The 25984-nt window shown below is 39.9% G+C and overlaps 1 protein-coding gene across 1 annotated transcript; it reads left to right on the top strand.

Moving 5' to 3' along the window:
* Nucleotides 1-9982: 9982 nt before the first annotated feature.
* On the top strand, nucleotides 9983-24323 carry CPO (carboxypeptidase O). Its single transcript, XM_009890247.1, has 11 exons — nucleotides 9983-10062; nucleotides 13118-13193; nucleotides 13915-14039; nucleotides 16569-16683; nucleotides 17737-17838; nucleotides 18591-18695; nucleotides 19291-19401; nucleotides 20579-20669; nucleotides 21252-21454; nucleotides 22766-22850; nucleotides 24055-24323. The coding sequence occupies exons 1-11, from the start codon at nucleotides 9983-9985 to the stop codon at nucleotides 24321-24323; spliced, it is 1362 nt and encodes a 453-aa protein (XP_009888549.1).
* Nucleotides 24324-25984: the final 1661 nt, after the last annotated feature.

Genomic DNA, 25984 nt, shown 5'->3' with positions numbered 1-25984 from the left:
GAACAGAAAATAAACTAGTACCATCTGAGCAAAAATGAAACAAAGTTTGTGAAGTAATGCAGAATGAGAATAGCGAGTGTGTGCAAAACCAAATTGTTTCCATAAGCAGCTGGATTTGCAGAGCCTGATGACTTGTAGTTCTCTCCTGCTTGGATTTACTTATGTCTAAAAACGTATTTGAGCCCCAACTCCAGCCTCCTCAGCGTGAGAAGTATTCCAGCCACTCATTTACAAGAAACATCCAGGAACTCTCTTTAAAACTTCCACCTTGCTCTCAAATTGGCCTAGATGTTCAAAAGTGCCTGGTAAAGAGGAACTAAAAGTACATTGTAAGAGTTTGATTAAGTACATTGTAAGAGTGTGACTTTTGTTAAGAAATCAAAATCTAAACAAACTGGAGCTTGGAATTAGAAAATGAAAGTCTGTTTCTCAGGTATTGCAACTGTTTCTGCATAGGCAAGAGATGGAATAATGCTTTGTATGCAGAGACCTAGAGATGCAGCTCTGGTCAATTGCTAAAATTAAAAAAATACTAATGTAGGGGTTTTTTGGTGGTGTTTTTTTTTTTTTTTCCCCTGGCCATTGCAGTAGGTGTTATTTTATATTGCCATTTGTTAATGTTAAGGTAGTCTCTTTGAACACAAATCTCAGAGCACATAAGATTGCATGAATGAGGTTCCAGTTTCAATACCTCTTTACTGACAATAGAATATCTGAATTAAAAAAGAATTGCAGGTGTTTTGTAGATCTCAAAAAAAAAAAAAAAGGTGGAGCATTCACTCCTAGGCAAAATGTGGTGAAGTTAGTTATTTCAGAACAAAACCAGAGCCATGGTTATCAGTTGTTCTCTACATACACTCTTTTAAAGCAATTATGGTACTTAAGCATAGATTTTACTGAACATGTAATCCTGTGGTTTTGTTCTTTGTTAGTAACTGTAGTGGTTTTAGTAGCTCTGCATTGTTCTTTTATAAGTGATGCAAATATAATGGAACTCCAAACCATGTTTAAGATCTGTCCTTCTGGTTGTAGCAGGTTTTTCCCTTTTTTTGTTATTTCTGGACAACTGCAGTATAAAGTGAAAGTATGAATGTGGTGGCAACTGAAAATAGTCACCCATGAACAAGAAGAAGGAGAACTGGACTTTGAGTCTGCAGCAAAAGTCCTTGTGTCCACAGAATACCAGTGAGCTGCTTGTTTTATCCTCTCTGAAAATGCTCCTACGCTATACTCCAGTAACATTGTTGCCATTGCCAACTGCATCCTGGGCTGCATCAGAAGTGTGGCCAGCAGGTCAAGGCAGGTGATTCTGCCCCTCTACTCCACTCTGGTGAGACCCCACCTGGAGTACTGCATCCAGCTCTGGAGTCCCCAACATAAGAAAGTCATGGACCTGCTGGAGCATGTCCAGAAGAGAGCCACGAGGATGATCCGAGGGCTGGAGCACCTCTCCTATGAGGAGAGGCTGAGAGACTTGGAGCTGTTCAGCCTGGAGAAGAGAAGGCTCTGGAGAGATCTTATTGCAGCCTTCCAGTACCTAAAGGGGGCCTACAGGAGAGCTGGGGAAGGACTTTTTACTAGGGCATGTAGTGACAGGACAAGGGGGAATGGCTATAAACTGGAAGAGGGCAGGTTTAGATTAAACATTAAGAAGAAGTTTTTCACTTTAAGGGTGGTAAGGCACTGGAACAGGTTGCCCAGAGAGGTTGTTGAGGCCCCATCCCTGGAGGTGTTCCAGGCCAGGCTGGACATGGCCTTGGGCAACCTGGTCTAGTTGGAGGTGTCCCTGCCCATGGCAGGGGGGTTGGAACTTGATGATCTTCAAGGTCCTTTCCAACCTAAACCGTTCTATGATTCTATGACACCCATCAAAACCCAGATACGCTCTTGCTTTTTGTAGCAAGATTCAAATTTTTATAAACAGGAGAATTTGTTTTCACTGCTATAGGTAAGGGACTCTATCCGTATCTCCAGACAGAGACTGTTTACTGAACACTGTCGTTCCTGAGTATGTGCCATAGTTTAGGTCTTGTCAGTTCAATCTACAAAGGGCACTTGCTAAGTTTTCTTTATTTGCCTGTTTAATTTTCATCATACAGATTCCGCTGTGCATAAGATGTCATCTGTACTTGACCACCCTTTAGAAAGGTGGGGAAGTGTGTGGGGAGTGTGGGAAAAGGAGGAGGGGCCCATCACCTGGTTTAAATTAAAGTCAGGGCACATTATAGCAATATACACCAGCTGAGGCTGTGGTTCTACTACTTCAAAGAAGAAAACTTGAACTGTTATGTGAGCCTATTTTCCCCTTCTGCAGTAAGGAACAGCTGGTGAATCAGCCTCTGACTGCATAGAGGCTGGTGGAAATGGTGAGAGTTGTCACTGAAGTCTTGATGTGTACTGACACAGATGAGATGAGATTCAGGAAATATACAGTGGCTTGTTGTGGAGGAGATTATACATTTGTATGTTAAAATGTTATTGCACACAATAGCTAGGGAGGGAGGAGAGACCAAGCACGGAGCCCACATTTGAAATGTCAGTCACATAATAAAAGACTAATCTTTTAAAATATACATATTGAAGACCAATACTGGGTTGTTACTTGCCCTTTGTGCTGCTCAGCAGTTAGATATCAGCTTTAGCAGAACAACAGATAGTTCCTTGACACAAGGAATTCTCCAGAAAATACAAAGGCAACCTAAATCCTTTGTACTCTGTGGTGTATGAAGCAAGAAGAGGGTAAAGGCTGCTGATGCATTTGTGTCTGATCTTTTAGAATATGCTGCATTTTGCCAAGGAACTCTTTGTCCCAGGGACACATCATCTTCTAAATTAATCTTCAGGCTGGGTCACTTCTGTATGAATGTATGGAAAATTATGAGCATCTGAAAAGTTAAGCAAGAAAAAAACAACCATGTGTGTATGTGTGTTTGGAGATTTGCTCTCAATCAGTCTATGCTCAAGGAAAAGTACAGAACGTTGAATGCTTTGCTGATGTCAGCAAGAAGACTTCCTTCTCAGTAGGCAGTACTCCCCCCAAAAGGTAGTACTGAGGACGAAGGTTGGTTTGATTTCTGCTGATGCAGAATAAAAAGAGAACTTTCCAAACTTTCCACTGCTGGTGGTAGGTTTGATATTCATTTGCTGAATCTAATAACTCAGTATTTGAAGGGGAAAAAAGAGAAGAAAGAAGGTATGAAAACCACTCTCTCTGAACAGAGGATAAAATGATCTGACACTAAGGCATTAGACAGAGACACAGGGAATCTGTGTTCAGCTCCCTGCTTGCCACCACTTATCTGTCTGCTCATGGGCAAGTCTCTCAGGAGGTCCCTGTGGCCCATCCAGAGTCCTGGTGTTCGCACCCATCTCGGTAGCGCTATGACTCAAAGGAATACTCTGCTTGGTAGCAGGGGCACAGCCTCAGCACAGCCAGGTGTCTGCATTCCCCATCTGTATAATGGGAATGTCCCCATGTTGAGTTGTTTGACTTTGTAGGTTCTCCCAGGCAGACCTGGCTGATGTTTCAGATCCATTCCTTGTGCAAAGAGTAGTAACAGTTCAGCCATGAGAGTGGAGAAAGCCTTGGCTAACTGTAAAAGAAACAGCTCCCTTCACTGAAGAATCCCAAAACTTGTGACCAATGCAAGCCATGTCAATAGCTTTACTGCAAACCTACCCAGCCCTGTCACAACAAGCACTGCAAAGTTACACTACCCAGTCCCTTCCCCAGATACTATTAGCAGCAAAGATTTTTTACAAAATGAGACACCAAAATACAAGCTGTTTCTACTGCATGTCATACCCATACATACACAGCCCACTTCAAACCCAGCTTATAAATTCTTTAAGGTTCATTTTCAAAAATACACCAGAAATTCTATTGAGTGTCAGTTACATAGAATGGACTTGTTTGGTTCAGACGAGATCCGCTTTGAGATATTCTGTCAGGTACTATTGGTTTCATTAAATCACTGAGATTCCTCAAGGACATCATAACAATTTCTAACAGATCCTCATGCTAGTTGAGGGGTTAGGAGTATTACTTACCTTGCATGGACATACATACATAACTGCATGCATGCAAGCAATGCTGTTATGCTCAGCGGTGCTGGTATTAAACAGAAAGCTAAGTATGTGTATCGTTGTTGATAGAACGGAGGCCAAAGGTTAATATGAACAAGTTTTATAGCTGCAAAAGCTAATTACTTAAGTTAAAAGGAATATAGTGTATATTGTTTGGGTCTAAGAAATCATATGCAAGCATATTCACATCTAATCATGAAGTATTTTAGTGCTTGTAATAGAACTCATTAAAAGTAATGTTGGTTATTCTAGAATACGGTGCAGTAAGCTCGGTTTTTAACCATTAAGCAGTAATACAGACTTATGTACTGTCCTTTAGAGTTCTGCTAGCAGCAACAAACTAATACCAGTTTATTTTCTTACAAAGGTAATTATTTTATTTAAAAATACAAGATAGGCTTTTAATGTTATGTGATATCTCTTTAAAAAAGCCTAATAAAAAAACAAACAACATATTGCTTTGACAGCTAAAGGTTTAAAAGAAGTTTTGTTTCTTCCCAAAGTCAAGGATTCTTGCTTAATTCTTGCCCACTCAGAAGACCAATATAAGATCAAGCACTTCTCAAAATCCTTATCCCCCAGAGCAATACCTTTGAAATCTTAAGTTCTAATCATGTCATCAGAAGGTATTTTTATGAGGGAAAGTTTTCAGGACTGGAGAATGGGAGAGAGAAAATCTAACTGGTCTTTCTGACAGTGGATTCAGGCACGTTAAAAACTGTCAGCAAATTGAAACTTTCCTTTGATCAAACTACAAGGGTAATATTTTGCAGCCAGCTTGTATGTGTGGACTTTGGGTTCAGCAATTTACCATTGCGCCTGAAATATACTACTAGTAATTTTTTAAGTTAAATTGCGCAATCCTTATGCAGACAAATTTCCCATAGGAATTGTATTTACATAATGACTGCAGGATTTTGTGCACAACTCATCATAAAGGTGATCACCTTTAACTCCTAGAACTGAACCAATAGTGTTTGTTACCTTTTAGTAACAGGTGGTGAATATCATCTTGAACTCGGATTGTATGTTAAAGGACCAGCTCAAGGTTCCTTAGCAGTGACTTTTTGCTGTCTAAAGGATGAAGGAAAAATAATCACCCGGGCCACCTGTTATTAAGGAAAGACAATTCATTAATAACGTCCTCCTTTCTTGTTAAAGAAAATGGTGTCTGAGGAAGATACTCTGCCAGCCTAATTAAACCAATACAGACTTTGTCAGCCTGCTTCAGCCCACTTCCATAAGGAACTGCTTACCAAACCTGTACTTGAAGCTCCTCTCTGATAACAAAGCTGCCTAAAAACTGCATCATGGGACTTGTGGAGAAAACGCTGGTGTTATTTCCCACACTGACACAACACACTGGTATTCCCAGTTTTGGCGCAAAATATGTGACTATGCATATGTATAAATGCTGTAAAAACTATGGAGTAATCTTTGAAAGTATCTGTAAATATGTATCTCTTGAAATTACTAGATCATAGAATCATAGAATGGTTTAGGTTGGAAGAGACCTGCCATGGGCAGGGACACCTCCCACCAGACCAGGTTGCTCAAAGACCCATTCAACCTCACCTTGAACGCTTCCTGGGATGGGGCCTTCACAACTTCTCTGGGCAACTTGTTCCAGTGCCTCACCATCCTCAGAGTGAAAAATTTCTTCCTAATATCTGTTCTAAATCTCCCCTCTTCCAGTTTGAAGCCATTCCCCCTCGTCCTATTACTACATGCCCTTGTAAAAAGTCCTTCTCCAGCTTTCTTGCAGGTGCCCTTCAGATACTGGAAAGCTGCTGTAAGGTCTTCCCAGAGTCTTCTCTTCTGCAGGCTGACCAACCCCAACTCTCTCAGCCTGTCTTCATAAGAGAGGTGCTCCAACCCTGCAATCATCTTCGTGGCCCTTCTCTGGACCCACTCCAACAGGTCCATGTCTTTCCTATGTTGGGGGCTCCAGAGCTGGACGCAATATTCCATCATGTACCAATCATCAAATTAGTTCCACTAAGCCAAAGCTTAAGTATCCTATGTCACTTGATGACCTGCAGGACACTTAAGGTTGGCTTAATGGAACTAATTTTAAGGTTTGATAGTAATGTCATTCTAATCTAGTGTATTTGGCTGAAACTCCTTCTGGTTTAAGAGTATTTTAAATCCCAAATGTAAGGTTAATGGGGTGTTTCCAATGTAAACTTGGAGAAAGAGAGAGGAAAACTCAGCAAGATGACTCTAGAAGAGAATTGTTGTAACTCAGCATAGCTTTTGTTATATTCCCACTTATGCTAGGATTGTTGATGGAGCTAATGAGACTTGAGAACAGTTAGCACTGTCAAACCACAACTCTGGAGTCCAGAGAATTTTGGAAAAAACTTTCTCTACCAAAGCTGTGAAAGCTGAAGATTTGGCATACTGAGGGGAACAATGATTCACATTGCAGACCACACAACATACCACTAAATATTCATATGCTACAGAATTAAGACTATATACTTAATATTGTAGAACGAATTGGAGTATTTTGAACATTGCTCAGAAAGACAGAAATGTCTTTTAGTACTTATAGAAAAAGACAATACCTATAGAATAAGCTATGTCCTATGACAAATCAATGGGAGACAGAACTGTAAATTCATTGTGTGCTTCCTCCAAGTAAAGCTACAGTGATAACCAGAGGATATTTTAGTAAAACAGCTGAATTATACACAAACCCCCTTCTTCAGTGGAGCAGAAGACTAGGATTTAAGGCATATTAGTCAGCATGCTACTGCATTGATCCTACTGAATGATGATTCTGCCTTGAACACATACCGTGAGTTTTCTGCAGCAATAAGAGAAGGAGATTTACTGGAGAATGATTTTCTCAGAATCAAGGTGATGATTTTAAAAAAGTGTTGATCATGTTGAATTCCATCTAGTTCTAGTTTGGTTTTTAGTTCAGATGGACTCAGTGAAGGATTTAGCTGTGGAACTGGGAGAGCTTAACGTGATGTGTTTGTGGAGACACACAAGTGTGTAAGTTTTTTGTCTTTCTAATAAGCTCTTTGTTCTTGAAAGTTACATGCAGCTCAGTAGGAAATTTGGGTGCAAGCAGCTACCAGGACCAAACTCACCGCTATATGATAGTTGTTTAAAACATGTGGTATGCTTCATTATGGAATCTTTAAACAAAACAGTTCTAGCTTGCGGCTGTTGCTACACAGACTGTATGCAGATAAGTCACAAATAGCTAAGCATATGTGTGGTGCAAGGTTAAAACAATAACAAGCAGGTCGAATCATTCAAACACTGGAAGTCACTTTGACTCCAGGCCAAAAGCTTAGCTTGAGATGATATCAGTATGGGATAAAAAGAGGATAAACTAACAGGCTTAGCAGCCAGCTTGTTGGAGTCAGCATATAGTATCTATACTTCCAGCAGGAGAGCAGATGGTCATATATTTAAGGAAGCACCAGACAGAGAGTCAGGAGATCTGAATTCTATTCCTGGCTGTGCAGCAGTGTTCCTATGTCACCTTGGGAGTCACTTTTTCCCCTTTTTTCTTAATCTTTTAAGTAGCAGAAATAATATTTGCTTGTCTCACAGGGCAGTTGAGAGGCTAAACTGATGCTAAAAAACTGCCCTGAAATTCTAAGAAGAGTGTGTGGAAGAACTGCAAAGTAAACTTGTTTGGAAGAAAGGACACTGCATGGTTTCATACGGCATGTTTGTGCCATATGTTTACAACCTTTCCTCTCCCCAGAATGTCCCATGCCTTTTTGCACAGTTTTCAAGGAGGGAATAAATGGATTAAGCTGCCTTCCACATTTGCTAGAAAGATAAGCAGCTGCCAGTAAGAACCTGACCAAAGAACAGAGTTTATTACTGAGAGAGACATTATTTATGCCCAAGAGGGCAATAGGCTTGTTGAAGTTAACTGTTCGTCCCAAGATATTTTTGCACTGGTGGCAGAAAAATGTCTCTAATGGCTTTTATTCTGAATTCAGCAGTGCTGCTTGCAGGCTGAACGTTAAGTACATACTTAAGTATTGTCTTTTATGAACAAATCTTCTGCTGAAATCCCAACACAAGTCCATTTTTCAAATCAGTGAGAAATGTCCATGATTATTTGCACAGGACTTTAATCTAAAGCCCATTAAAATCAACTAGACTTCAAAGCAATTGGAATCAAAGACCTAGCAAGCAACTGACATTGCTTCTGAATCCTATGCCCATTAAGAAAAATGACCCTATCTATCTTCATTACTGTTTGACATCATAGGAGTAATGTTTTCACCACATAATAAACAGTTTCTGCTTTCAGTGTGGAGGTGTAAGCTTTGGGCTGGAGTTGAATTTTAGTGCATATCATGATTTGCTTCATTTGTGCACATCATTTTTCAAGAGAAAAAAAAAGAATGAAGCTTTTTGTTTTTTTCCTCTATGCCCCCATTTTCTTGTCCCTGTCAAGGGATTGAACTCCAGTTCAAAGCCAGCTCTCGTAAAAGGGCACAGACAACATTGCAGAAGACTTCAAAACATTAGTTCACCTCATAGCAGTGGTGGAGACAAAGGAATCAAAAGCAAAGGTTATCTGAACAGATGTCCTGTGTGTCAATATGGAATATGATCTTCCAACATGAGTTTGTTTTTCTGATTCCTCACAAATGGAGCTGCCTCTAATCCTGTAAACTGGACTTCCTTCAGCTCTTCTGGAAGTCACTGTGGCTGGATATCTACATGGAGGGAAATATCCATAATTTTCAGGTTCAGGCTGTTGAGCAGATTATAGCATGTGGCAATAAAATGGGAAGGGTCTGGTGTGATCTATGAAGAAGAACATATTCTTCTCTTGCATGCAGCCTGGTTTTGTGAGAACACACTTTTGAGTTAAGCTGGACCTCTTTTATACTGGGACAGTTCTTCTGCCTGTTTCCTTGATGACAGTCTTGGTAGTAATGCCAGAAGACTTCATACTTTGCAGAGAAAGATTTACAAAGATACCATAATTACAGGTAATGTCCATTGCATGTGTACACAAACAAACTGACTTAGTGGACTCTCTTTACCCAAAATCCATGCAGTTTTGTGCATTAAATCACTTTGGGATAGCTTTAATCTAAGAGAGAAGCTGAGGGAAACTATTTCTGAACAACTGTGCTGTATGTCTAACTGTAGTCTATTAAGGAAGAAATTCAACTGTTTACTCTTGATATATGAACTAAGCAAGAAATTAAATATTTCAGATAGTAACCAGCCCTCTGTTTTGAGTATATAAAAAAAACACTCTTTATGACAGTGTAATGTTGATAGTCTGTGGCCAGAGACTGATCTGGTCCAACTGAAAGTGGTTTAGATGAGACTCTGATGTCCCAGCCTTTCCCTGTTACAGGAATGTTGTTTTTTTCTTTCATGTCCTCTTTTTGGCTAGGCAAATGACAGAATTGCAGTTAAGAGGTCAAAGAAGTGCTCCACAAAGACATAAACACAGGAAGGAAGAGAGCAAGGATGGAGATTGTTTTAACAGTTTTCTCTTGTTCTTCCCTTCCCTATGATTCTTATAAGCTAATCTTCACTAGTTGCCATGGACCTTGCAGGTAACATTTTCTCCAATGACTATGAACTCTGTCACATAACTTTTTCAAAGATTTGAAGGTGTCATATAGAAAAATCTTCTTGGAAGAAGTACTTCCGTGAGAATATTACTATCTGTACGTGCTCGTGTTTTGGGGTGTGGAACAGAGAGCTTGAAGAATTAAGAAAAAGTAGAAATATTTAAAAGTTAAGTTAATGATTCAACAAGGGCAGGTTCCCTTCCAGGATAAGTCTGGTTATATATTATAATTGTACAAATAAAGTGTTTGGTCCAGATCTATCCTCCTCCTCTCTAGTCCTGCACGGTTGGGGCTGGGTTCTTTGCACAAAGATGTGGCTTTTTCTTGGGATCACCTTTTCTCTGGGGATGCTTATTCCTGGAAAACTCAGCCTGAAATTGCAGTATGACAGGTGAGTGTAAATGGGGTATCATGAAGAATTGTGCATGCGGTGAAATTCCCAGGAACTGTGTAAGAATAATAATAACAATTATGAACTGAAAACCTGGAGATAGGGTTACTAAGCTGTAAGCTTTGTAAGATTTGGAAATAAAATATAAAGATGGGAAATGAAGAAAGAGTGAACCAAATCCAAGCCAACAAAGATATGTCTGCAGCCATAGGAGACACAGAATGCCCCTGAGATGGACCTCAGGATGCTCTGCTTCCATTAGCTGAAATTCATTTGTCTTAGCCTCTTTCATAATGAACTTTGAAATCAGATGCTGTGGAATAAAATGCCTTTTCTGAGGATAAAGTGGGGGGTGAGGGTGACTGAGCAAAATTATACCCATTAATAAAAGTCAGCTGAGGTTATGTGAAAAAGATTGTGTCTCAAAAAGCAGCCCAGATACTGAACCCCTGTTGGAAATCTGTAGAAATAACCAAAAAAAAGCTAATAGAGTTGGTCCAGACAATCATCACCCCAAGGTGTTCAGAAAATGAGACTATCACATTTTTTTATTACTGATTAACGTTTTTGAAAAGTATGAAATGTCTAGTTTTTCTGTATTCTCCATTCTCAATTATGCTTCGTAAGAAAATAAGTGATATAAAATCATGCTGTTTGCCTATCTAAACTATTTTGTTTCATGCACCCTCAACTTTACAAGGGATGATAGGTCACTCTGCCTTTACAGCATCTGGGATTTGCAGGAAGGGCATGAGTACAGTGTGGAGGCCAGCTATCCACATATAACTTTATACATGGAATTTTCTAAACTAAACAGAGAAGCAGCCCCGTGCTGAATGCCTCTAGACTAATTATATCCCCTGAATATAGTTTTAAAAAGGAGAGAAAACCAAGGAAAACTCCTGGCAGAGCATACAGAGTCACCACTTCTCTCTTTAAAATGTATTCTTTCACTTGGGTAATATTTAGTCTTTAGATTTGTATCAGGGACTCAGTCAGAGCATATCAATTTCACTGGACAGAATTCAACAGACCATCGGTAATGTAGTGTTCACTTTTCTTTCTAATTGCTGTCCAGGACTGAACCTGTTGAGTATGCGCATGGGATTTAAAAACACAATAGAATGGTCAGTGTGACTTTGGGTGGGCAGCACCTACACAAAGATGAAATGACTAGTAAAGCCCATTTTCATTGTCATTTGCTCTGTTCAACAACTTAAATGAAATATCTGATTTGTGAGCATTCAAGGAAACACAGCTTCTGCTGAGAAAAGTCCTTTAATTTGGTAAGAAACCTTAACTATAGCATTTAAAAAACTGCTGTTCACGTGTGGTCACATGGGCTGACTTTGCACTTCTCCACTGAGAATCCTAGTCCATAATCATAAATGAGTGTGTGCTTTCTAATCTTAGTTTACTATTAAAAATGATTTGTCTCCACACTGGCTATTGTAAAAGGTTTATCAGTAAATAAGAGCTGGCCATCTGGCAGCAATCTGACTGTCTGGCATTTCTTTCATTTGGTGTAATTAAGACATAATGTCAATGAGGATAGAAAGATATTACAGGATATTGTTTCCCTTCCTGACAGACAAAAAGCAAAGCAAGCCCAGGCATTTAGAGAGAATAAACTCTGAACTGCAGCTGAGATGTTTATTCTCCTAGCAAAGATGTTTATCCTGCATCTACAAGGTTCTATTACAAAGATATCATGGCTGTTGTAGCAAATTGTTAGCAATGCAAATGTAATCATTTTGCCCCATAGATAAGGGTGCTATATGCTAACAGCGTCTCCTGAACCAGTAGTAAACAGCCCATTTTAACTATGAAGTTCTACATTTCTCTATCAGCAAAGGTGATATTTTCAAGAGAAATGTAAAAAAACCCAAAAAACCAAACACGCAAATCCTCCTATTTTTCAGTGAATAATGTGGATGAATAGTGAATTCTATTTGCATGTATATTAAGCTGATAATTGTACATTTGTGTATGGAAGCACAAATGATAGCAGTTGCAATTCAGATGATGAGAGCATATTATATTGATGACCATAATGATTCACCATACAAGGCCTTTGAAACAGGAATTTCTGTTACAAAAGCTTTAAAATGTAAAATGTTCTTTTTTTGTACTAGTCTTGTAAAGGCCCATTAAAGCCATTAAAGGAGACTGTGAAGCAGTGGTTATTGCTTACTAACAAATACAAGTATTTCTAAGGTTCCCCATTCTGTCACGAGTAGTGCATAACTGCTATCTCACCTTTGAGTAATATAATGTAGTCATCAAAATCCACTCCTCATTATGAAACCCTTTCATTAGAGATGTCACACTTGCTATCAATTCTGGAAAACCGATCTGAATGAACACTAAAAAAGAATCAGAAAAATAATTACAAAGGGTTTTTTTAATAGAACATACAGATTTGCTTTTTCTGCATTTCCAAGCATTTGTTTCGTGCAAATTGATTAAGAATATGCAGTTCTGGAGACCACACTATTCACTATTTGTGGAATAAATTGGCTGTTTTCATGGCAAGCAGTTTGGGAACATCTCAAGCTTCTAGCAGAGTTCATTGATCATGACTATCTAATGTTTTTGCATGCTCAAGTAAATCAGAAAAACACCAAGTCTATCTGGAATAATTGAATAATTACCAAACAGGAGGAAAAAAAAAAGTGACTCTTATCAAATAAATATTTTATTATATATTACCAATGATCTTGTTTTGGCCTTGGTCCTGCCAAGGCAGAATCACACACCAGGGCTCATGCAAGCAGTTGGCTTCAGTGAAGCTGGTATGGTGAATAAAGAATTGCCACTGGCAAGGAAGCAGAGTTAACCTAATGCTCTAGCAACAGAAAACCCACATTGTTTTGTTCTGCTTGCAGCTAAAACATTCCAGGAATTCATCATTCAGATATGCTTTTGTTGGAACAGCACTCAGTTACACGCTCTGTCTTCATTCTGCATAACAAAGTATCTCCTTTTGACTTATGAAATTGTGGATACTTTAACAGACATTAAAACTGATCTTATTTCTCTGCTGAATTTCCAGGGATCAGGTTTTTCATATTGTGCCAGAAACATTTCAGCAAGTCCAGCATCTTCAGCATCTTTGCAGCACTTTACTGGTGAGTAAGGATAACCACGTGTGCCCAAAAAGCAGAGTGGGGTCTTGGGCTGTAAAACAGATTCATAGAATCTGCTTTATGATCTGTAAAACAGATTCATAGAATCTGTTTTATGATCTGTAAAACAAATCATAGAATTGTCTAGGTTGGAAGAGACCCTTGGGATCATCGAGTCCAACCATCTACCCTACTCTACAAAGTTCTGCCCTACACCATATCCCCCAACACCACATCTAACCGTCTCTTAAACACATCCAGGGATGGTGACTCAACCACCTCCCTGGGCATCCTATTCCAATGCCCGACCACTCTTTCTGTGAAAAATTCTTTCCTAATGTTCAGTCTGAATCTCCCCTGTTGGAGCTTGAAGCCATAAGGTTTTCATGAAGGTTAAAGTAAACTTGAAAAAGTTTTGCATAACCTTTTTTTTTTTTTCCTTAGTGTAGGGTGGAATTGCCCTTCCACTACCCAAAGGAATTTATGGGAAGAATTTAGCTTCCTTGCCCGGCTGTGTGAAGGTGCTGCTCCTTATCAGTGGTGCCTGAGTCAATGGAAATACTAAGCCTGTGCTGCATACATGAACAGATGGCTGGAGAATAGTTAAGGGGAGAATTTGAAGGAAAACTTCTAGTTATTGATATGCAGCTACCTATCTTAAATATATTTTCTCACTTCGAAAACTGAGCTTGATTTGTGCATTTCTTTCTTCTCCTCTGCACAGCTGGATTTGTGGAAGCCCCAGCTGCCTGAAGACATCTGGGCTGGAGAAGACGTGCACACAAGGGTCCCAGCCTCTCTGGTGAAGGAGGTGAAAGACAGCTTAGATCACCACATGATCTCTTACAAGTATGACCTCTAATTTCCTGATGGAAAAGACTAGTTCTAACAATCTTCTTTGCTACCATAAAAGGATCTAGCCCTTTCCAATGAACAGTCAGCAAGTATTGACAATAGGACCCAATCTTTCTTCTAAGTACCTCCAACTTACCTTGACCTGTCCAATGCACAGGTGCTATATATACCTTTGAGTTTTAAAAGCACGTTCCCCTATGCCCTGTTTACTCACTGTCCAGCTAGCCTGGATTGTGAATTTGGAGCTGTGATCTGAGACAGTCCAATCTGTCCTGTTTTCTGCTGTTGCCTTCTCAGTGGCAGAGGATGGCGCTCAGAAGTATGACTCAGTTTTTTATTCTAAAGACAGGAAGCCAAGCTTGGTACAACCACTTCTTATAGGAACATGCTTTGCTCTTGGAAAGTATGGATACCTGAACACAGGGTCCTCCCTATTTTGGAAAACCCAAAGGTTTAACAAGTGTCACTATAGAGAAGCAGTTTCTGTAGCTTTCCTTTTCCCTTCCCTGTGTTTTGTTGCTCCTCTGGTTTGGAGAAGAGCCCTTTCAAAGTGAATATTCAACCAGTTTCTTCAAAGCTGTAGTTTCCACTTCCTGCCAGGCTGGTGAGAATGTCCTGGCACCATCCAGCCAAACAGAGAGATCCCGGCCTGGGACAAAGGTCCTCGTGGCAGGTACCCACTTAGCACACAACTGGGAGCCACAAGCTGCAAATGGCCCATGATGCTTTATCACATCAACCCAGCCACACATCTTCACTAACTGCCATGCTTCTACTTCCAACTAGAAGATCTAATCCAGATACAAAGTTTATAAAGCCAAATTGGATTAAATAAGGTCTATTCTTCACACAGTCCCATTCCCACTGGGAACTGACTTTTTCAGATAACCAGTAGCTAGCTATATTTCATATAAACAGTCCTGTAGTCATTCAGGGCTGGTGACAAATGGCCTATGGACATACACTGACATTTACCAATCAAAGATAACTTAAAGGAGGATTGGTGCCATTTCAAAGCTGTTTAGAGTTAAAGCTGATCTTGACATCCTGCATCTGGCCTGACAAATTCTTTTTAGTAAGTGTGATGCCCTGACAACCAGAGATGGAGAGAGATGAGGTAGGAGCTAGTACAAATGATCTAACATCACGTTTATGTATTCATGACTTAGACCACATTCCAGAAGATATTTAATCTCTTATTTATATCAAGGGTCTTTGTTTTCTAATGGTTTCAACTGATTATAGTGGAAATTAAAAGACTAAACTGAAGTTAGCAGCTTAATTTTTTTTTCCCCTCGGATTTTTTTTTCCCTTGGATTGGGGCCAGAACTGTATCCACCTTGTGTAAGGCCCTAAAGAAAGAGGTGGGTAATTTAATAGCCAAGCTGAAATTTTTGGCTTTGTATCACAAAAGGGTTGAGATGAGTACAGCAATGTTAGAGTTAAAGTTCCTATAACAGATTCAAAGCAGGAACCACCTTTTAGAAGGCAGTTGACATGCAAGGAAGGTAATGTGACAGTTAGGTATAAAATGATAGAGACATAAATGACAAATTATAATCAGGACATCAATATTCTGACTGTGTCAGACTCTGGGATTTCAATTCTCCAGAGCTCTGATAAGGCATTTGGAATGCGTGGTTTCAGTTCATGGGAATTTGCACTGCCTAAATTTTAGTCTGAAGTTCAGATGTGAATAAACATCAAAGCTCAGAGTGAAAGTCAGCTGTAACTACTCTTAAAAGTTTCTTATGTGCAGTTTCCAGAAATACCGATCAGTGCTACTGTCAGCAGAATAGCCTATTAGCACTTACAGTGTTTGAAATCAACAATGTTTAAGCTACCTTTGCAATTGTCTTATCGCAAGTATTTACAATCAGCACAGATTTGTGACAGTGTTAGAAGGGGCTGATTGCAGTGAGAAAGCACAGTGTATGATCCAAAGTCCTCTGAAGCCAAGGAAAAGGTTTTATTGACTCCCTTGATCATGGAACCACGCCTGTGCTATGCTCATTTCTGAACTAATTTGCAGCTAAAAAGCAAGAGCTTTTTGAAGGAAAGAGGGTGTTTCTTCTGATTTTTGCAGATTGCAACTAATACTTCTGTGAAGTCTTTGCAAATTAAAAAAGTGTCCATAAAACACAATGAAACACTAATCTTAAATTTTTCCCTTTCCCCCCTTCTCCCAAAAGATGGTATTTTACAGTTTTGGCCAGAAGTAGAAGTGGTGAAGAAAAGAAAGATATTGAATATTTTTTTTTGTAGAAAATTGTCAATCTTTAAAAAAAATCTGGTAAAATTATTACTTTATTGTTAAAACTCAGTGAAAATCTCAGTATTTTGAACTTTCTCTCACATGAAAGTAACCATTATGCTGCTGATGATGAATTTGCCAGGCAGTCCACAACAGAAGGGGTTAAATCCTTTCATTTGTTGATATAAACAATGTACCCACCCTGATAGTTCTGCAGTAATTGTTAGGGATTGTTTTCTTTTCCGTCTCCATCTTTCCCCTCCTCTTAGAGTCCTAATACCTGATGTTCAGGAACTTGTAGATCAGAGCATGCCAAAGGAGAGGAACAGCCACAGGCAAGTCCCAGAAGGTTATGTCTACACCCAATATCATCCAATGGAAGAGGTAAAGAGGAACCCAAGTCTGCTTGCTTTCTTTGTTGCAGCTATTCTGTAAATGCCACAGCAAGCAACTCTGTGCTTGCAGAAAGCTCAGCTGAAGTCAGTGGAGCTCTTTCTGGCGTTCTTCTTTTGCAGAATCAGTCCTTACTCTTTCACTAGAATCTTGGCCTGGTTGAACATGAATCTGCCGCTGATTTTTATTTAATCCTCAGTTCCTCCCTGACAAAAACCTAAATATTTTGTGTGAAGCAGCCATATCATTTTGCAAATAGTGTTCTGGGGTTCAGTTGATTGGATTACCTCCTTTCTACCCTATTATGCTTTATCATTATCTCTAGTATTTATTCATTTAAGACCCAGTATGTTTGACGCTGGGCCAAATGTAGAATGCAATGACTATTGTGGTCTCTGCAATCTCAGTGAGAAAGAAGAGGTGAACAGTGGGAGACCTGTAGAAAGAAGTAATTTAAGGATAAGTTTTTGGCACTTCAGGAGACAATAATGGCATGAGGTTGGGCAGTGAAGACTTCTTGGTGCTATGTTTCACAGAACAGTAAGTAAGCAGAACATGGTGGTATTCTTCCTCCTAGCCACATAATAAGAGTGAGAGAGCAGAGCCAATTGTCACTTAAATGTTGTTTGAGCTACCCATTGGGGATGACTGCTGCTGAATTCAGATGGGAAAAAAACAGTACTGATAGGAAAGAAACTGCAATACTGTTTTGGAGATTTGATGGTGTGGCTCCATGTCTGGTGAAGTCAACACAAAGATGCTCAAAAGGATAGGCATGTTGAATGAGTTCCAGGACAGAGTATCAGTGTTGTATTGCAGTGATGCTATCTTTTAACACTCAGTGAGATATCACCATGCCTTTGCTCAGAGGCAAGTGAAAGGCCTTCCATGAGTATTAAGTCCTATCACAAGTTGAAATAAGCTCTGGGGAAAATGTTGCTTGTCTAAGCAAAAAAAAAAAAAAAAAAGCTTTAATCTGGAAATGGGGGGGGGAAAGAGAAGGAAAATCCCCCTTGAACCAAGAACTCTCTGTGACTGTTTCAGATTTATCAATGGATGACTCAGATCCAGAAGAGCAACAGTGAGTTGGTGACTCAGCACTACCTGGGGAAGACAGTTGAGAATCGAACAATGTATTATCTGCAGGTAAGGGAGGAATTTTCTTAAAATTAATAAAAGGTATCTTCACAAAAAAGTACACAGAAGAGAGGATTCAGATCTTTCCTAAGACAGTGCTCATCCCAGTTTACTGAAATAATAGGAGATGGTTTTACTCCTCTACACTACGGTAAGATTTGCCAACTTTCATATACACTATCGCCATAACCTTGCTATTATGCAGTGAAAATAAATCTAACTGAAGTCTTATTTAGAAATACTAATCAAGCTGAAACTAGCTTGGTAACAGCTGTGTGTGAAGATAAAGGGTTTTGTTTTGTTGGTTTTATTACTTTTTTTCAGCATATAGCCTTTCTGCTAGGAGTATTCCATGACATTTTTAATCAGACACTCTAGTAAAAACCGTAGTCTTAATAATTCGTTTAGTTATTGTCTAATCTGTTCCTATCACTGAGTAAAATGAGATTCTCTGCCTTTTCGTGTTTCCACTTCTAAAAAAAAACCCAAAAAACAACCAGTCCTGTGAAGGACTAATATAAATGAAAAAGAAACTGTTTTATTGACAGTCCTGCTCAACAGATACTTTAAAACTCTTGCCCTGTGATACTACAGAGATGGGTTTATTAGGACGGAGAGCTTGTCATAATAATGTCAGTAATAATAATAATCTCAGATGGCTTAATGGCATATCAAGGCACATCCTTTTCTTTCTGCGTTACGCTAGGCTGTTTTATTGTAATGTAACAGTTTTCCAAAGGATCATTTTTACACTCTCTCAGATCAGTCAACCATCAGATAAAACCAAAAAGATCGTTTGGATGGACTGTGGGATTCATGCCAGAGAATGGATCTCTCCAGCCTTCTGCCAGTGGTTTGTGAAAGAAGTGAGTCCTAACTTTTCCACTTAGATAATAAAAAACCCCACATCACTTTGGATATTTAGTTCTCTTCTCTGTCATTGTACCTAGAATTATACTTTTTCTGTTAAAATATGATTTTCAAAATTAGTACATAGTACAGATACCTGTGGAGACCTAAGTGCAAACCACAGTTTGAGATGAATACTTGTGAGCACATTGTTTCCTCCACCTAAACTGATTCCAAAGCCACTGAACATGATAGCAATCTCTCCATTTGCCACAGTGGCTTTTGGATCAAGCCTCTGCATCACAAAGCCACAGCTGCCCTGGATTAAAGCAAACCTAGGATATGGTATAGCAATGTTCCACGTGTACCGAAAGTACCTAGTGCACCTATCATGCAGCTTTCATACCTGCAAGACTGTATCTGTATGACTATACACTGTCACTTCGTTAATGGCAAAAGGTAGATATCTCCACGTACCTGGGGATCAAGTAGATCTTGGATACCATGGTGATATTCAGGAGTGAGTGATTCCCTGATGATAGTTCTAAACTAGCTCTTTCCAGTGATTACAAGTAGATTCTCTGCTCAGTCCTCTGTATTTTTTCTTTTCAGATTCTTCAAAATTACAAATCTGACCCAACGATAAGCAGATTTCTGCAGAATTTGGACCTCTACGTCTTGCCAGTCCTCAATATTGATGGCTACATCTATTCCTGGGAAAAAGTAAGTAGTGCAAATACAGGAACTAGATTGAAAGTTAGATGTGCATAGCATGTTTTGTTAATTTTAGATACAATCATAGCAATTATATTTAAACAGAGAACAGTGACAGAATCATTACTCACACAAATCCTCTCATGGCAGAGAGGTTTTGTTTCTTCTGGTATATCAGCAGTCACTTGAGATTACAGGTCTAAAAATTCCTAGCAAATGTCATGAGCCTTGGGAAGAGAGAAAGGACAAAACCACAGGATCAATTGCTTTTGGGTTTCTGGGGATGAACTTACATCCCTGATAACAGCCTTGAGGCTTGGTTGATGGAGTTAAGCATGTCAGGAGGAGTCAGTCATTCTTCTCAAGAGACGTCAACTGGCAGATGGGTCTAAGCAACTTTGCAGCGTGGGACAGGAGGAGAATTGGTCAAATATTGGGGTATTTGGTTTTGAAATAGGTGTGCCCTCCCAAATAATCTTCCTTGTCTGATATGGAGGATAATGCAAAACGTTGGACTTCAGCAACTCTCATCATGCTTCCAGCCTAGTCGAAACACATTTTAATGCAGGACCTCAGCATGGCACAACAGGCTCAGCCTACCGTCATGTGGATCCTGCTGTCTCCTAGCTTGCTTCTTGGCAGGTTTGGGGGATACCACACATTGCACTTGGATGCACAGGTAATTCAGCCAGGAAGCTCATACAGGCAGCACAGTGAGGTCTGCAGAGAAACAAGTATAGCAATGAGTATAGTAGGGGACCAAGGAGCAGCAGCAAGATTAGCCAACAAAAAGGCATTCATCTTCTTTAATCTGAAACAAACATAAGTTCAGTTATCGTCTCTTGGACACAAAGGTATCTCTCACAATGCCAAGTCTTTCTTAGGAGTGCAACACTGCATGGAAGCAGTTGAGTACTACAGAAAAAGCATACTTTTTTTTTTTTTTAAAGCTCAGGATGCTCATTTCAAGGTGTATGCAGGCTTGTATAGTATGACAGCCTGGCTGTAGTAGATAAAATGTTCTGTCACTAAGCTTTATCACCCTTGCACACAGAGTTGCAATCTTAAAAGGCAAGAGTTACTCAGAATGCAGAGGTCTAAAATAAAGGAGTCTTTATACCATATTATCACTACGGCCTACGGATCTCTGAGTTGTTATTATGTAACTGAAGTTACTTTTGTTTAGGATCGTTTGTGGAGGAAAAACCGTTCTCCACATATGAATGGCACCTGCTATGGGACAGATCTCAACCGAAACTTCAATTCCTCCTGGGGCAGTAAGTTCCAAGTATTTCAGATCAGCAACACAAATGTAAAGCAAGAGTAACAACTAGTCTCTGAAATAAGATGAAGTCTTATAAGAAAGGAATACTCATCTTCTTGTCATCAAGACATGTAAAAATAGAAACCTAGTTTGTAAAAATATTAAGTCATTGAGTTTCAACTGGTATTTATTTTTGTGAGCAGAAAATTGCTGCTTATATAACTATACCTCCAATTCACCACAGGAGCAAGCATCAGCTCTAGGCAGCAATGTTAGGAGTTATTCACTTAACAGCCAGTAGTTGTGTTTGCCATGAATTTCAAGGAGCCTCTATAGCTTCCCTGGCAGGTGGTACACTGTGGTGGTGTCAGAGTGTTTTTGTTGCAGCCAGCCTGTAAATGCACATTAAATGTTTCAGTCCTGTAGCAAATTTTAGTTTCTACCTACAGAGTAAAAGGTTAAAGTCCCACTGAGCTGTCTAGTCTCCCTGCCCACATAAACACATGCCATAACACTCCAAGGTAAATTTCCCTGTTCCCTTTGAACTGGTGTCTATACGTATCTCCTTTGATTCACATTTTGTATTCCTCTCCAGGTATTGGTGTTTCTTATAACTGCAGCAGTGAAATCTTCTGTGGATCTGGACCAGAATCAGAGCCTGAAACAAGAGCTGTGGCTCAGTTTATTGAAAGCAGGAAGAGTGACATTTTGTGCTATTTAACAATTCACTCCTATGGACAGTACATCCTCACTCCATATGGTTCCACAACTAAACCTCCAAGTAACAGTGAAGAACTGGTAGGGCAAAACATTAATCTTCTACACTTGTAGAGAACAAATACAGGCAGTACACTGCATATGGCACAGGGGCTTGACTCCCAGAGTTACTACTGCTCCTCGCATTTCCCACATAGCGAGAACAGGCTATGGGCTGACATTGGCCCCTCTCCCCTGCTCAGCCGCAAAAGTTGGAACCATCCTGCACAGAGTTTAATATCTGCATTAGCTCTATGTATTTAAAATATCTTCTCTGGGTTTACAACTCCTCTTATGTCTATCTAATAATGTATCGGAGCTCTTGTTTTCTATTTAACATTGTTTTCCTATCCTCTAAACAGAACCTCTTGTGACAGTGATTTAATGTTTCTATGGAGGAAAGGTCAAGTAACAAGGAAAAGAAGTAGCAAGTAACTTTTCTTTAAAGAAAGCTTCCTTTGAGGCAGGTCTCCAGGGCTTTAGCTACTCATTTCTCTAATGTAGGGCTGTGGTCTCTTCATCTTTCTTGGTTGCCTGTTGTATGTGCGGTATCAGCAAGGTTTATTTGCCTCAGAATTAATCCTAATCCTTTATCTTAAATGAGGAAAATTGAATTATTACAGACAGGGTTACTACAATGCAAATTAAATAGAGAAGAGCACCAAGTTCTTGCTGCATACAAAAATGCATTTGCACCTCAGGAGGCCAGTGCATTATACATACATGGTTGTCACGATTGTGTCCAGAAAGGGTAATCCAAATGTGTTCACTAGGAGAATGGGAGCAAAGTAGGGACCTGCCTCTTGGTTACTTCTTCACTCAGTTTCTGAGTGTTCTAATTAGTTCATTAACATTTGTATTTATGAACATTTCAGTAGCTGGAGCACTAGTCAAGAGCATGAGGCACTTGGGTTCGGACTTCATATGAGTCATTGGAGAAGTCATGTCGTTTGTCTATGGCTCAGTTTCTAAAAATGGTGGGATACAGAGTCTACGGCAATATAAGATGTGTAAGGGATCAATCACTGCTGTAGTCAGCACCAGTATGCTATACAGCATAGACTCTAACTCTCCAAAATACAGCCCTTTAGCTTTACAATAAGGCAAATACCTTCTCTACCTAATAGCAGAGTAATTAAAAAAATTTCAACATAATTTGCAGTAAAAAATCAAGAACAACTTGCCCAAATGTTTGTAATGGGCTTCTCTAAAGTCCTGAACTAATACTATCAAAACTTAAAGATGATCATATGTAAATGTAAAACTGAAAGAGACAAAAATGTTGGTCCACTCAAAATAATTGCCAAATGTACTGGTACTGATGACAATGCTGTTCCTATTTTGAACTTACAGATGCATGTTGCAGAGAAAGCAGCTGCTGCCCTGATGGGAAAGTATGGGACCAGTTATAAAGTAGGATCAACCTCTTTAATTTTATGTAAGTGTCTTTACATTTCCCTTTGGTTGTTCTGTTTTTCAAAGAAGACAGTAAATCTTGCGTCACAGGCATCAGTAAGTACTGTTTTGCCAAGTTTCCTCTTTGAGTAATACTTAATAGGATGGTTCAGTGGAACATCTAAGCAGCAGTCATTTGAATAAACTGTACATTATAAAGCTGACTGCAGGAAGGAAGGAAGCATTGATCAGAAGCTAGTTCCTACATGAATTCCTCACAGATACATCACAGGGGACAGAAGGAGATTGGTGATAGATCATCCTCACCCTGCTGAAGTCAGCAGCAAAACTCTTATTTGTCTTCGCTGGAGTCAAGCAAAAATTAAAATCCCAATCAGGTCTATAGTTACTCCATCAGACATTATCACATGGCAGCTGCTTGCAGTTCCGCGTGAAATATGTTGGTTTCAGCCTTCTTCCTAATGACTGGATAGCCATATCATGAACACACCATCACAGCTGATACTAGTTGACAGCCTTTACATGGAGTACTATAGGGCCCTAGAGACTGTCTGGTAAACCCAATCTTTTCCCAGTAAGCAATAAGTCATGCTAGTCACTGAGAACAGTAAGTAGTTGGCTCCAGTACCCATGTGTTTTTGCATATTCACAGCAACTGTGCCAGTCCTTGAATCACACAAGCCACCTACTGCATGAGCAATGCGGTGCAAGTATAAGGTAACTTGTCCGTGCCTAGGACTGCATTTTGCCAGGGTTTGTACTTGTACTGAATAGGTAAGAAAAAAGATCCATGAGGCAGATGAACAGGTAGTAGCCAGATTTTTTTTCAGACTTGACCCAAATTATGCTTAAAAACAAATATACAAAGAAATTCCAGGCAATGTCAATGTAGGAAGTGAAGTACCAAAACAGACAAATGGCCAATCCATCTTGTACTCCACACTAATCACAATAAAACACTAAAAACTCAGAATCCCTGGAACTCACCTCCTATTATCATACAATACCATCTTATGGAAGATTGTTTGACTTAGGAAACTCCACAGAAGACTTTTAGTATAATTAAGAATTGTAGCACCTAGAAACTCTGCTCTCCATGTCACAGTGATACATGTTTACTGCTTAGTTCAGGGATTCCTGTATAATCTTGCATTAACTATAGCAAGAAGTCTTTTCAAAGAACTGTGCTTAATACATATATTTCCCCTCTATTTTTGAATTCACAGACAATAACTCAGGCTCCTCACGGGACTGGGCTCACATGATTGGCATTCCTCTCTCCTACACATTTGAGCTGCGAGACAAGGGTACTCACGGATTTCTTCTACCCAGTTACCAGATCCAGCCCACATGTGAGGAGACTATGTTGGCTGTGACAACTATCATAGACTATGTTGATCAGAAGTACTTCCGCGGTGGGGCTGTGATGCTGACCTCTGGCAGCCTGGGCCTGAGCCTTTGCCTGAGCATTTTACTTATGTGGAATGTTTCTTAAAAATGGCTTAGAGAACCCAGCAAGAGACTCCCATGCAAAGTATAACGTCCCTTTGAAAAGACAAGATTCCATGAACAGAGGAACTAAATGTCAAGTATTTCAATAAAGGCTCATCCAACAAAATACGAGCATCCACTTGTGTTTTTGATAGCTGTGTTTTACAGAAGGAGAAAAGGATAAAGAGCTGTGACAATTTCCCAAGCTCCCCTTGCTGGCTCTGCAAGAAGCCAGCTTGAGTACACATGGTGACAGCACACTATTACTCCCTGGTTCTTGAGCATGTTGTCAGGGGCTCACCTGGGCCTGTGCAGCCCTTCTGTCAGCCACAGTCCTGCCCCATCACAATTCTCCCCACTGCCTGATCCCACTGACTGCTGGGTCTTGCTGTCATCCCCAGTTCCCACCACAGAAAATTGAACAGCTTCCTTGACATCCACCGTCCTTCCTTAAATTGGCACATTGAGATTTACCAGAAAATACAGGGCCTCAAAAGCTGGTGAAAGGTCATAATCAGGCAACCATCAACAGCAGCCTGAAACAAGCTGAAGAGTTGAGCTTGTGCAGGTGTGTGGGGACACACAAGGGGTGTAGCCCTGTCACTTAGGTGCAGTAAGATTAGTGATGGCAGAAACTGCCCAATTCCTTCAAAAATACAAAAGGGAAAGGGAAAAGGAAGATGAGGATGGGGTGCTAGTCCTACCTCACAGAGCAGACCAGAGTGATTTCTTTGCATCCTGAACTATCAAAACCATGTGACCAGTGGCTACAAACACTTTCCTAAAGTCAGACTCCTAACTGATTTCATTACAGATGGTACGGAAAGAAAGTCTATTTACAGAGGTGTGCCTTTCTTACAAACCACCTTAATCCTTTGGAGCCGACTCTGCAGAAGGACTGGGGCCCATTTGTGTGGCTCTCCATCACCTGGGAGAGCCTGCAGCTTGCAGGGTTCTGCCTGGGATCCCCATGTGAAGCTGGAAGCTCACTGGAGTGCCAGAGGAAAAGGAAACACTTCAGCCCGTTGAGCAGGGCCTCTCCACCTGAGCCACTCGAAAGGAAATGCCAAGGAAAGAGCTTCTGTGTCCTGTGTCATTACAGCCAACACCAGAGGGTGCAGGGCATTCACTGAAATAGCAAAGACCTATTTTAACCTGTACTCTGTCTGCTTTTGAATCCAGGAGTTCCCACATCCCAGAAATATATCCACCAGGCTTGGCTATTACAGATAATAGGATAGATATTTTTTTTTTCTGATAGAAAATGAAGAATCCAGGGGAAAAAAAAAATAATAATAAAGGGATGTTGTATGATATGTCTGATTTTCTTAGCAAATTTCAAGATTCTGCTTGAAAATTGAAAGTGTTCTAACCAGAGGTTTTCAACAAAATATTTCCAACTTGAGGGAAGAGAATGCTTTTTCTCCCCACTGTTTGCTTGAAGGCCAGTGATGGCAAACACAGATCAAGAGCTTCTCCCAGAAAACTCACAGAAAAAAGGACATTAAAAGAACTGTAATATTACCTTCTTCAAGTTATAAAGTACAGCAAGATTCAGTGACTTGACTAAGATCTCAAAGAAAGTCTGTGGCAGAACCTGGAAAATTCTTTTCCAGTGCTGCCAAGAGAAGGATGGGTATCATTTGAACATGGTACTGTTAAAAA

Source organism: Charadrius vociferus, unplaced genomic scaffold (assembly GCF_000708025.1).
Source record: "Charadrius vociferus isolate BGI_N301 unplaced genomic scaffold, ASM70802v2 scaffold147, whole genome shotgun sequence".
NCBI lineage: Eukaryota > Metazoa > Chordata > Aves > Charadriiformes > Charadriidae > Charadrius > Charadrius vociferus.
The sequence above is the reverse complement of the archived record's forward strand: the minus strand, read 5'-3'. Positions and strand labels throughout refer to the sequence as shown.

Excerpts from the sequence above, each read along its gene's own strand:
- CPO (XM_009890247.1), top strand. The coding sequence starts at position 9,983 with ATGTGGCTTTTTCTTGGGATCACCTTTTCTCTGGGGATGCTTATTCCT. Across the intron at positions 17,839-18,590 it reads GAACAATGTATTATCTGCAG|ATCAGTCAACCATCAGATAA; the intron begins GTAAGGGAGGAA and ends ACACTCTCTCAG. Across the intron at positions 21,455-22,765 it reads CAAGTAACAGTGAAGAACTG|ATGCATGTTGCAGAGAAAGC; the intron begins GTAGGGCAAAAC and ends TTGAACTTACAG.